At 36.8% G+C, this 12,695-nt stretch overlaps 1 protein-coding gene across 2 annotated transcripts in view; it reads right to left on the bottom strand.

Moving 5' to 3' along the window:
- LEMD3 (LEM domain containing 3) overlaps positions 1 to 12,695 on the bottom strand; it is a 67,674-nt gene that overhangs the window by 37,029 nt on the left and 17,950 nt on the right. For both annotated transcript variants that reach the window (XM_049625914.1, XM_049625913.1), the window contains exon 2: positions 692 to 729. In XM_049625914.1, the coding sequence (XP_049481871.1) occupies positions 692 to 729 (38 nt within the window). The remainder of the gene's footprint in view (positions 1 to 691; positions 730 to 12,695) is intronic.

Genomic DNA, 12,695 nt, shown 5'->3' with positions numbered 1-12,695 from the left:
ACTCTAACAATCTACAGTAATATTTTATGGATTTGATTATACATTATTACACATCCTTCAGCACAACAAACAATGTTTTATATGCAGGTCTACATTAGTCAGTTCCCACCATAAATTAATAACTAACTGTGCATTATAATATGAGCTCAAATACCTTAATCTTTAAGGTGCCTGTAATGATGGTAAGTGAAAAATATTTTCATGTGACTAAAATTTAGGTTAAAATTAACATTACAGATCCTTTAAAAAAGAAAAGGAAATCATAAATAGGTAGCCTAAGAAACATGTGTCTTTCTAAATCTTTTGCCTTCCTGATGGTTGAATAGGCATGCCTATGAGCAAAAGATCCAGAGAGACAAGATGAGGGCAAAGAGGACAAAAATTGTCAGAATATCCAGCAACTTGAACAGAAATACTTCTAAAGGTTAAAACCAGATCCCTAGATAATGCGCCAATGCCATTTTACGTGGCAGTTGGCTATTACCTTAAAGTGATAAACAATTCTGCTCTTAGGAGAAAACCTGTTTCAGATTTAACCATATTATCCTTAAAGAATACTCAAAATAAGAAAATTTATTGTTTCAGTTTAAGAGAAGTTTTAAAATTAACATTTTTAGTTGACAGTTGTCCTAATACTTTTATCATATAAAACATGAGACAAAAACCAATATTATGATCTTCTTCTACTTACTTGTATGTTTCCAAATGTTTCATCAAAGGGATTTTTTACTATCAAGGAAAGAAAAAGAGAGAACTATTAGCATCATTTGAGAATGAGAATAAGAATCCCCCTAAACAAGCTCTCTGAAATGCCAGCATGTACTCTGCTAAAACTGAATGTAAACACACTGATGATAATGAAGGTTAGGGTAGTGATTTTTGAGACTTGCTATGTTTTCCATTCTTACTTTGAATCTGTGGTTTTCTCTGTAATAACTGAGAGCAGTGCTCTGGTGTCTAAGTGCCTGGGTTCGAGTCCCAGTTCCATCACTTACTAGCAACATGAGCGTGAACTAACATCTACTTGGCTACTCTAAGTTGTAGTTTCCTCACTGTTACAGAAAGGATGTAACAATGATTCCTACCTTGTGTAGTTGTTGTGAGGATTAAATGAGATAAACTAGATAACATGACTGGCCTAGTATCAAGCATTTAATACATGTTACCTGTTACTGTTACTGACTACATTGTTTCCACCACCAAACTTGATTTCTCTTCAAAATATAGATTAAAAGCAGTTGCTACTTAAGGAAATCTACAATGCTTTAAAACTAAACAATTCTTTCAGAATTCTGACTTCCAATGGTAAAACAAACAAACAAAAAACAAAAACAAAAAAACCCTCCCTAATCCTTGCTAACATCTGGAAAGGTGACAAGAAACAAATATACAAAGTAGCTAAGAAATGTCTCAATATCAAACAACTTTACCTTTCCAATAAATATTATAAAAAGGATTTAGCACTTTGCATCCAACTTCCCTACACCCACCTCTCCTAAAAAAGATACAAACAAGTTTATGGCTAAACATCTCTCATGGTTATTATTTAGAATCTCCTTTGTAACATCTATTTGCAAATTACATGCAAAAATACTCAAAGCTTTCAGATACCTGGATCTCTATAATCCAGGTCACAACTAAGACTAACTAGCCTACAAAGTAGTTCACACTGACCAGGTTTCCTTTCTGAGGTGCTTTTCTATTTTTATTTGAGAAAACAGGAAGTCCCATAGGAACCAGGAACTGCCTGATTCTAAGAAAGTTCATGTGTGAGGCCAGTTTAACAAGGTACAATAAAAAAGCAAGGAAAAGTATATCTTACAATCATCTAAAGGGATTTTGTAGACACTTCCTAAAGAGTAACAGGGTTTTAATGCTAGAAAAGAAAAAATTTTGAATGATAAAAGATCAAATTACTCAATAGGGGGCTAGGAAGAAGAAATAATACAGCTTAAAGATTAAATAAAGTGTTATGAATCAGAACACGCTTAGACTAAAAAGATACTTTTTAATAACAATTTTTATTAATGTAAAATCTGAACAATTTAAAATGAAGTTGTATTTAGTTCAATATACTACCAAAAAAATTGCCTTCTTGATCTACTTAAACTGATCACACAATACTAAAAGGTCAAGTATTTTATTTGCTCTGTATAAGAAGAATAACCCTAAAAAAATTAAAACACACAGTTCTAAAAACAGGTTTTAATGTCTGAAGAAAAGTCATGAAGATAGCCTTTTTTTTTTCTTTTGACTGTACACGAAATCCTTTTTGTCAAGATTATTAAATGGAAAACTAGCTCTTCAAGTATCTCCATGAAGCAGACTGTGGATGTTCTCCCCCTGGACTGTCCTACTGTGAATTTCTCACGACAGGCATCACGTGACACTATTTGTTTGCCTGGAGCCAAGCACAGTACTGGGCATACAGTTGGTGCTCAAAAAGTGCTGGTTGTGCTATCTAGGTTACATTCATCCTTCTTTATTCTAATCTGTGTGTTAACACTGCAGGAGGCTGGAGAAGGGTAAGTTCTGGGAAGGAAGGGGGACAGGATAACAAAGAGAAAGCTACAGAGCAGAACAATAATTCTGTTGAAAGCACTGCTCTGCCCTTTGCATCCTTCTAGATTTCTGCCTCTCGGTTAATGGGCTGAGATACCCAACAGTGTATCTTAAAAGCCAGTAATATACTTTCCATCCTACACACCTTATGTTAAGAAAATTTTTCCCCAATTTCCTATGACAACCACCAGCATTTTTGCAGCATAACTAATTGGCTATAAAATCACAAAAAATAAAAGAGGGGCATTCGTCAAAAAGGACATAATGAAATATGTAAGATGAATAACAAAGTCAACAAGACTTTATTATGAAATAAAAAATATTTGAATACATCAAAATGTAGCATACATTCACGGGAATATTGTGCCAATAACTGATTTTATTTTGTGGATTATACCTAAGCACTTGTCTTCAAAGTCTTTTGTTCATAGTATTATACAGTTTTTTGCTTGTCCCTCACTAGGCTTCGCACTTTTAACACTAAAATATCTTCCTTCATTAAGATAGGGACCAGTTCATAAATACTAGGATGCATATTTGTAAATAAGCTTCATATCGTGTTGTGAAACACACTTCTACACTGTTGTTTGTTCCTGGCACATTGTCACATATCCACTGATAGACATTCCAAAGTTTATGGGAAACATGGGTTCAAAGCTCTGCACCACTGTACAGACTATGATGAGGGCTAAGATTTATATAATATAAAAATGGGACTACTTAGTCAATGGAGAAATGAAACTGTCAACCAGTTGGATGAAACCAAACTGTCAACCAGTTATTTACCTTTTATGGCAAAATTATTTTGTCATTAAAACACTTGCAGCAAAGATGCTTACAGCAAAACTACCTAGAACCACAACTATCACCTATTAACAGACCTATTAAATCAATAAGAAGTAAAAAGTAGCCTTGAGATTAAGCTTTAGAAGGAAACTTCATCTAAAAACAGCAATTCTAAAAAACCAAAAGCCCTCATTTCTAAAAGCAGCATCTTTTTATTAAAAGATTTTTCTTTATTTTTAAATAATCTCTGCACCCAATGCAGAGCTCAAACTCACGACCCTGAAATCAAGAGTCTCCTGCTCTACCAACTGAGCCAGCCAGGTGCCCCTAAAAGCAGCATCTTTATATATCTAACTTTTCTTCAGTATTTCTAACACCATGTGTTAGTATCTTTTATCTCATCCAAATTACCTACAATGTTTAACGGAAACAACACATATTGCCACGTCACCTTTAGTGAAAATACTCCTCCCTGATCCCACCAATTGGGCATTTATAGAGAAGAAACCATATTCCAAAAGCATCCCACACCCCCCCAAAAAAAACAAAAAAACAAAAAAAGCCACCTCATTTTCAAGCCTCTTTTCCAGGCATGGACCTGAGAGATAAATTCTTATCTCTTTTCCTAAAGCAGTGATAATACCTCACCGATATTTCAAACTTTCCACTTCTATCCCCTAAACAGCACAACCTTGAAGTCATTTTAGACCTAGTACTGTCCTTTATACCCTACACCCCCAATAGCTTCTCTTAACTGAGGTTTTTTTCTCAACTTCTGAGGTTGAGAAAAACTTCTGAGAAAAACTTCTGAGGTTTTTTTCTCAAACCTTCCTGGTTTCACCATGTCTCCTTCAATGTTCTTGTCCAGATTGTTTCAAACCTCAAATACACCAAACTTTTCTTAAGACTTTCACTTCTCATTCCTTTAAACTACCCCAATGATTGTAAAAATCAAATTCCTAGAAACGTTTCTTTTTTTTTTTTTTTTTCAACGTTTTTTATTTATTTTTGGGACAGAGAGAGACAGAGCATGAACGGGGGAGGGGCAGAGAGAGAGGGAGACACAGAATCGGAAACAGGCTCCAGGCTCCGAGCCATCAGCCCAGAGCCTGACGCGGGGCTCGAACTCACGGACCGCGAGATTGTGACCTGGCTGAAGTCGGACGCTTAACCGACTGCGCCACCCAGGCGCCCAACGTTTCTTTAATTATACTTACAAGATCCTTCAAAATTGTCCAATGATTTCCTATCACATTTTGCTTCAAGGAAATAATTCTAACTTTGTGATACTTTTCTATTTACTTAGACACATTGTTGACTCTGATTCTCCAAACCTTCGTCTCGCATCAATCCCAAAAATGTTATTAGTTTTACTGATCCTTCCCATTAACTTTTTTTCATTCTCTTACACTGAGATCAAATTCATTAACCATTACGAATGCCCAGGTAAAAAGGAAAAAATGAAGTGTATCAATCTATAAAAGTACTCACAAACTATATGTTTAATGTTGATCAAATAAATTGATATTGTCCTCAGAAAGGCTCCAGTTTGGTCACTCAATGCCAGTAAAAAGAAGAAAAGTCTGCGGTGCCCAAAGTTCCTCCACAAACTCAAAAAGAAAAAGTTTTTTCATTTAATAATTATTAAGTATTTTGTGCTAGGCACTGGAAATGTAACAGTAAATAAAATTTTAAAAATCCCTGCCCTCAAGGAGCTTATGTTAGAAAAGACAATGAACAGACACATTTTAAAAATACAGTATGGCAAATGGTTCTAAGCGCTCTGCAGGTAAAACACAGGAGAGAGGTGGTTAACGCGTGGGGAGGAAAGCAGTATTAAAGCAGATGGTCAGAGAAGGCCATACTCAGAAGAATGCCTTTGGAGGGAAACCCGAAGGAGCACAGGGAACAAGCCATGTGGACACCTGAAGGAAGAAGTTTACAGACAGAAAGAATAACAAGTGTACAGGCTTGGAAGTGGTAGCATGCCCACCATATTATTCCCAGAAATGGAACAGAGTGGAGAGGGCAAACAGCAAGAAATGAAGTCAAAAAGGTAAGTTTACTTGAGGGAGCCAATAGCTACAGATAATGTAGGGCCTTGGAGACTTTTAATATTACTCTGAGCAAGAAACCTCACAGAACTAGAAGCATTTTATCTGGCTTATGTTTTAAAAAGAAAAGTACAGGGGCACCTGGGTGGCTCAGTCGGTTGAGCATCCGACTTCGGCTCAGGTCACGATCTCACGGTCCGTAAGTTCGAGCCCCGCGTTGGGCTCTGGGCTGACGGCTCAGAGCCTGGAGCCTGCTTCGGATTCTGTGTCTCCCTCTCTCTCTGCCCCTCCCCCGTTCATGCTCTGTCTCTCTCTGTCTCAAAAATAAATAAACGTTAAAAAAAATGCATAAGACGTACTTGTAAAAAAAAAAAAAAAAGAAAAAGAAAAAGTACATACAATAAGAGGTGGGCCACTCTCAAGTAAGTTTAAAAATCCTAAGCATTTAGAAAAGAAATGATCTGCCGTTCACGCCTCAGGAAAACTGCGGAAGTGGCACATTCAGGACACTTTCCTCCTGCCTTCTCTGGATCAGCACAGCCAATTTCAGTCAGCTTCGACATTTTTCTGTTCTGAGTACCTGAAACTACCATCAATTATCAATCTGTATACAAAAATATTCTGCCAGGAGGAACTGAATAGACATTTTTCTACAGACATACAAATAACCAACAGGGACATGAAAAGGTTCTCAACATCACTCATCATCAGGGAAATGCAAACCAAAATCACAGTGAGGTATCACCTCACATCTGTTCGAATGGCTACTTTCAAAAAAGATGAGATAACAAGTACTGAAGAGGGTGTGGAGAAAAGGGACCCTGTGCACTGTTGGCGGGATGTAAATTATTGCAGCTGCTCTGGAAAACAGTATGGAGGTTCCTCAAAAAATTGAAAATAGAACCATCATATGATCCAGCTAATCCCACTTCTGGGTATATATAACCAAAGGAAATGAAACAGGATCTTAAAAAGATGTCTGCACCCCATGTTCACTGCAGCATTGTTCATAACAGCCAAGACATGGAAACAACCGAACTGTTCATCAACAGATAAGTGGATAAAGAAGACGCGGCAAACACATACATACATACATACAGTGGAATGTTATTCAGCCAAGAGAAAGAAGGATATCCTGATACTTGTGGCACGGATGGATCCTTCATGGCACGACGCTAAGTGAAATAAAGTCTGACAGAGAAAGACAAATACTGGGGGAGATCACTTACATGTGGAATTTGAAAAAGTCAGACCCAGAAAACCAGAGTAGAGTAGTGGTGACCAGGGGCTGGGCAGCAGGAGAAACAAGAAGCTATTGGTCAAAGGACATAAATGACTAGTTATACGATTAACAAGTTCTGGGGATCTAATGTACAGCATGGTGATTATAGCTAGTAACACTGCAAGTTGCTAAGAGAGTAGATCTCGAATGTTTTCCACACACATAAAAAATGGTAATTATGTGACAGGATGGAGGTGTTAGCTAATGCTATGGTGGTAATCATTTTTGCAAATACATAATGTATCAAGTCAACACGCTATACACCTGAAACTTACACAGTTATATGTCAACCATAATTCAATAAAGCTGAAAAACAGTTCTGCCAGGAAGACATTGAGCCTTTGATCTTTCTGGTCTTCTTCCTTCTGCTTATTCTGTCTTCAAGGTCCCGTGTGCAGCTCTGCTATAGTCATAAAAGATGCCTAACCGCTGCAGTTCACTGCAGTTCACTGTGACCTTCCCCTTTTCAGAACCCCTCTGTATTTACTTCAGTATCTTTGCTAACTTATATTATGATTTAACTATTTGTTGGGGCACCTGGGGTGCTCAGTCAGTTAAGCGTCCAACTTCAGCTCAGGTCATGATCTCGCGGTTTGTGAGTTGGAGCCCCACATCGGGCTCTCTGGTGTCAGCACAGAGCCCACTTTGGATCCTCTGTCCCGGCCCTCCCTTGCTTGCCCTCTCTGTCTCTCTCAAAATAAATAAATAACTATTTCCTCCCCCAACAAGACAGCAAAATCTTTACCTATCTCAATGCCTTGAGGATATTTGATGCTAAATATATACTGAACAAATAGCAGCTTGAAGGCATACTGAAGTCTCCAAGAATAACAGCTTCACCAATGCCAGAGTAGTAGGCACTATAATCCTGATTACTCTGCAACCTTCTTCTTTGAATAAAAAGGAAATTATATTTATTGAACTCTTAGTAGATTCAGGAATACTGATGCCATGTACGCAGGAGGTAACTTTCACCACTATTTTAAAGCAGGTATTACTCCCATTTTTATGTACAGAAATACAGATGCATTATGAGATTAGGATGCTTTCTTGCAGTTAACAGTTTTAAAAGCAGAGATTCATAACCTACATCTGACTCCAATGCCTACATTCTTTTCATTATATAAAAAACAACTACAGAAAAGAAAATATTTGTTTTCTTTGGTTTAAGGAAAGCATTCTTCTCTAGAACTCTCAGATATGGAATTATTAAACTTTAATCTCCTTATGATATAATGCATGAAAAATGCCCAAATGGGAATGAAGAAAAGACACCGCTGTTAGAGAATACACAAGGAAAACTTTTCAAAACCAAGTACCCTAACTGTAGTCCAGGCAAAGACATTCCATAGTATATCAACCTATAAAGTGTCCCATGTCCACCAGGGGCAGCACTGGTCACTCCCCTGCTCTCTGCCGCCATGACACTTTGTTCATTAAAGCTACTATGTATGGGGCGCCTGGGTGGCTCAGGTCAGTTAAGCGTCTGATTTCAGCTCAGGTCATGATCTCGCAGTTCGTGAGTCCAAGCCCTGCGTGGGGCTCTGTGCTGACAGCTCAGAGCCTTGAGCCTGCTTCAGATTCTGTGTCTCCCTCTCTTTCTGCCCCTTACCCACTCACGCGTATTCATTCTCTCTCTCTCTCTCTCTCTCTCTCTCTCCCTCCCTCTCCCTCTCCCTCTCCCTCTCCCTCTCCCTCTCCCTCCCTCAAAAAATAAACATTAAAAAAAAAGTTCAGTCTGGAAAGCACTAACTGCAGACAGGCACTTTCAAAGACAGTCTCTTATAATTCTAAAACTCTATGACCTTAAGGCTAGGTTTTAGTCTTTGGAAACTTCCAGTCATCTAGGCACAGTTAAATTCAGCTAACTAAATGACCAATTATCTCTGTGAGTTGTACCTTTTTGTAAACAGACATTCAAGCTCTCAAATCCCATCTTCTAGCTTTAGGGGTTTAAACAGAGCATAATTATATATAAGGAAATGGGGGGGGGGGCAAATGTTTCCAACAGCTGCAGAACACTGCACCTGTGTGTGTGGCAAACTTCTACATCTCACCATCAGCCAAACCGATCTAAAAATGGACACGGTGAACAAGGCGGCACATTCTTCTGCAACATAGCACATTGCCCTTTTGTTCTCTGAGAGTTCTCTAATTGTTTCATAGCTCTATTAAATATAGTTGTTCCAAAAGACAGGAACAGTTCACATAAAGTATACTTAATATATTACTATGAATATGGACATTACATCAGCAAGCAAAACCAAGTTTTATGGACAAAAACTGGCTACTATGAAGCCTGCCTAAGGTGAACTCTTGTACCACCCCTGTTCTACTCGTAAATAAACTTTCCATTTTAACTCCACCTATCCATCTGGATTTACAGAGGTACAGACCTAGATGGGGATAGCAAGTGAAGAAAGGAAAGAGGGCAAAACCTCAAAAGCTTCTCCACTTTTCAGATCCTATAAGATTCTCAACTTTTCACTTGCCCTGCTTTAAGAGAGGCAACAGTGTGCACTCCTTCCAAAAAAAAAAAACAAAAAACAAAAAAACCAAAGAAGTATTCTTCACGAAAAACAGAACATACACCATGATTTTATAAAATCAAAGGAGTTTTAAATATGGATATCAAAGTACTAAAAACAAATACTGTGCCCAAGAAAATAAAAGAACAAAACTTATAGTTAAGTTGGCAATGGCCTTATTATTTGGTTGGTTCTTATTCTTCATCTCTGAAAGAACAATTATGGCCTCTTTCAACCTTGTCATCATTTGAAAATCTCACATTTGCTACCATAAAAATGAAGATTCCTTGGGGGGAGGCGGGCGGGGGGGCAGCGAGGGGGGGATAGCAGACTGTAATTGAGATGTCCGTCTTTATCCAAGCACTAATTTCACATTATAACTGTACCTCAAGTTTGAGATCTCTATAACAAAAACTGTAAGTAAGACTTCTAACCACAGATTGCTCAACAAGTATTTATGGAGCGTATTCTATAAACCATGTTCTGAGAACACAGTGCTTAAGGACTACTGGAGATAAACGAGTAACTACGATATATAACATACTCAATACAACTTTAGAGTTTAGTATCAAGTACTTTAGGAGTTCAGAAAGGGGTAAAAATTTTTTGCCTAAAATACTTTTGAGCCTTAAAACAAACCAAGAGTAATAAAAGGGATTGAACTATCGAAAAATGCAACATCAATGAACCTCAAAAATATGCTGAAAAAAGCCTCACAAAAGAGTATTCTATGAATCCACTTACGAAGTTTTACAACACACAAAACTACTTTATGGCGAATAAAACAGTGACAGAGTATTGATGTGGCATATGAGTAAACTCATGGAGGTGAAGGCAGTGGTCTCTATCTGCAGGGATTCAAGTTGCACAGCTGGATGCATTTGTCAAAAGTCATCTGATGGTACACTAAAGACTGATACATCTGACTGTATGTGAATTTTACCCTAAAAAAAAAAAAAAAGAACCTCACCCTCAATAATATGCATGACATATGTAAAGATAAAAAGTATCCTGTCTTTAACTTACTCTGAAATACAGTTTTTGAAAGACAGAATGATGGATGGACGGAGTGATGGATAAGATACACAACAAAGCAAATACAGAAAATGCTAAAGTAGAATCTAGGTGTGGATACATGTGTGTTCACAGCATCAATTCTTTCAATTTCCTGTTTGAAAGTTTTCATAACAAAATGCTAGGGGAGAAAAAGTATTAAAACAAAATATTTACTGATGATGCTAAAATCCAATCAGAAAACTGGCAAAAGATCACTTTGATACCCAGACACATCAGGTAAAAACCCTAATTTTAAATATTGTACAAGAAAAACATTCTTTTCCTTCCAATTCAATCTAAATTTTTAACAAATCAAAAACTGAAAATTTCCTTTGCAAAAAAACTAGAAAAGTTATTGTAATATAAAGGTTTTTTTTGGTCTTGCCTTGTTCATGTATTTTACATATACAACTTCAAAATACATTTATCTTTTTCACTAAAATAATGTCAGAAACTTGGCATATAGAAAAATATCCATAGGAGCTTGTGTCTGGTAATTTTTAAAGAGTAAATGTTTCACAAACATTCAAAATTCTTTTCTTACATGCTTCACTATTAAGTTGGAGGTAATTCACTTACCAGTGATTTTATAAGACTGACTTTATTTACCTAAAATCAATTTATTACTAAATTTGAAAGCCAGATGACTAGAAGATCAAAAAAATATCAAAATTCTACACATTTAAGAGACTTTAAGAATCTACTCCTTCCCAAAATGAGCTCTGCTATCTTAATAGAGCATCCATAACTCAAGATTTGACAGAATTATTGATTACTGAATCAGAACTTACTAAAACTGAAGTTCCCATTCAAACAAAAATGTTTATCCAAAAGACTTTTACACTTTAAGAAAATTTCAAAGTTTACTCTAAGATAAAATATAAAGTTAATAATGAGCCTCTTCCCACCACAACACACACACACACACACACACACACACACACACACACACACCCTAAGTTTTAATGGCTCAAAACTTCAGAGGGAAACAATTGGCTGCTGTCTCCACCTAACTTTGTCAGCTAAAAACACTTCTGTACCTTACTGATGTTGGGAGGAAAGGTAGTATATAACACATTCAAAAAAAGACAAAGTGATATGTCCACTTAAATCCTAGCAGCCCATCTTACTATACTGCTCAAGGTCCAAAAGTTTGAGTGATCTGCTTTTTCAGTACTTTCACAGATCTCTTCTTGAAAACCACTTCTGCACATATGCCAGTTAAAGAATTATGCTATTGCATGGTGACAAGTGAATAGAAAAATAAAAGCAAGTCAACCCACAAAGGTTGGATACAAACCTATAAATAATACCAAGCATCTGTGCAACAGATAACTTGGCACCCAAACGAATTTATGCTAATGCAATACTGTAATCTATTAAACATGGTGACAGCTCACTGTATTAAGAGATTTTAAACATTAACTGTTACACACTAGAGACTATCTATGACACTTCCTCAAGGTTTACACTGCCAAGAATACAAGTGTAACTGTATTATAACAAGGTCTGTTCTGAAACAATATTGCTAAATGAGAATTGAGAGATCCAAAAGGAATCCGTGATACACTGAACAACCTATCCCCTGTGCAATGCAATAAAGCAACATGCATTTCCCAATTACACACCAGAGCTCTTCCAGTTTATATTCTCAATTACAATGCACTGTGTCTTCACACTGTAAATGATTACAGATAATTAGCTTTGTGTTTCACGAAGGCAATGTGCAGACAAGAAAACTGGAGAGAGAAAAGCTGCAGTGCAATGAAAAGGTGAATAGTACTAAAAAAAAATCTAAACGACGGTTCTCGTTTCATTTTTCTAATGGGGACAAGAAGTGTACCTGTTAAAAAGGAAAAGGGCATTATACGTATAAACAAAGCAAAAGATTAAAGTATGATCAAAACAAACATATGAACTGAATGTGGAACTGCAAAGAAAATCCCCATTATTGGCTTTATGACCAATGTGCTTAAAACTTACATCTTAACTTTTGGCTCTGGAAAAAAACAGACAGAAATGAAAAGTCACCAGGGAAATAGAGGTATTTGGGTATGTCATCATAAGGTCCAAAACAAAACCACTGAATAAATAAAAATGTAAGCAGTTACGACATGAGGTAAACTAGACTAAATAAGACTGTTTTTGTTGGTAAGAATATACAGAACCTTAAGAATAAAATGCATGCTTCCACATGAACGAACACAGTGGATGTTGGAATCATATCAGATTTTCAACTGACATCTAACGTCTCAGATGAACAGAAAGTATCTCTTCACACTGAAAAGGTAGTGGGGTAAAACTCGAGAGCAAGGAATGCTAGTTCCAACATGTATGACTTGTGTTCTTGGGCACTGTAGTAACCTAATGTAAAACAGAATGTTTGTAACTATGCATAGAGATACTGGTGGGGACACAAGGAGATTA

This window comes from Panthera uncia, chromosome B4, assembly GCF_023721935.1.
Source record: "Panthera uncia isolate 11264 chromosome B4, Puncia_PCG_1.0, whole genome shotgun sequence".
Classification (NCBI taxonomy): Eukaryota; Metazoa; Chordata; class Mammalia; order Carnivora; family Felidae; genus Panthera; species Panthera uncia.
The sequence above is the reverse complement of the archived record's forward strand: the minus strand, read 5'-3'. Positions and strand labels throughout refer to the sequence as shown.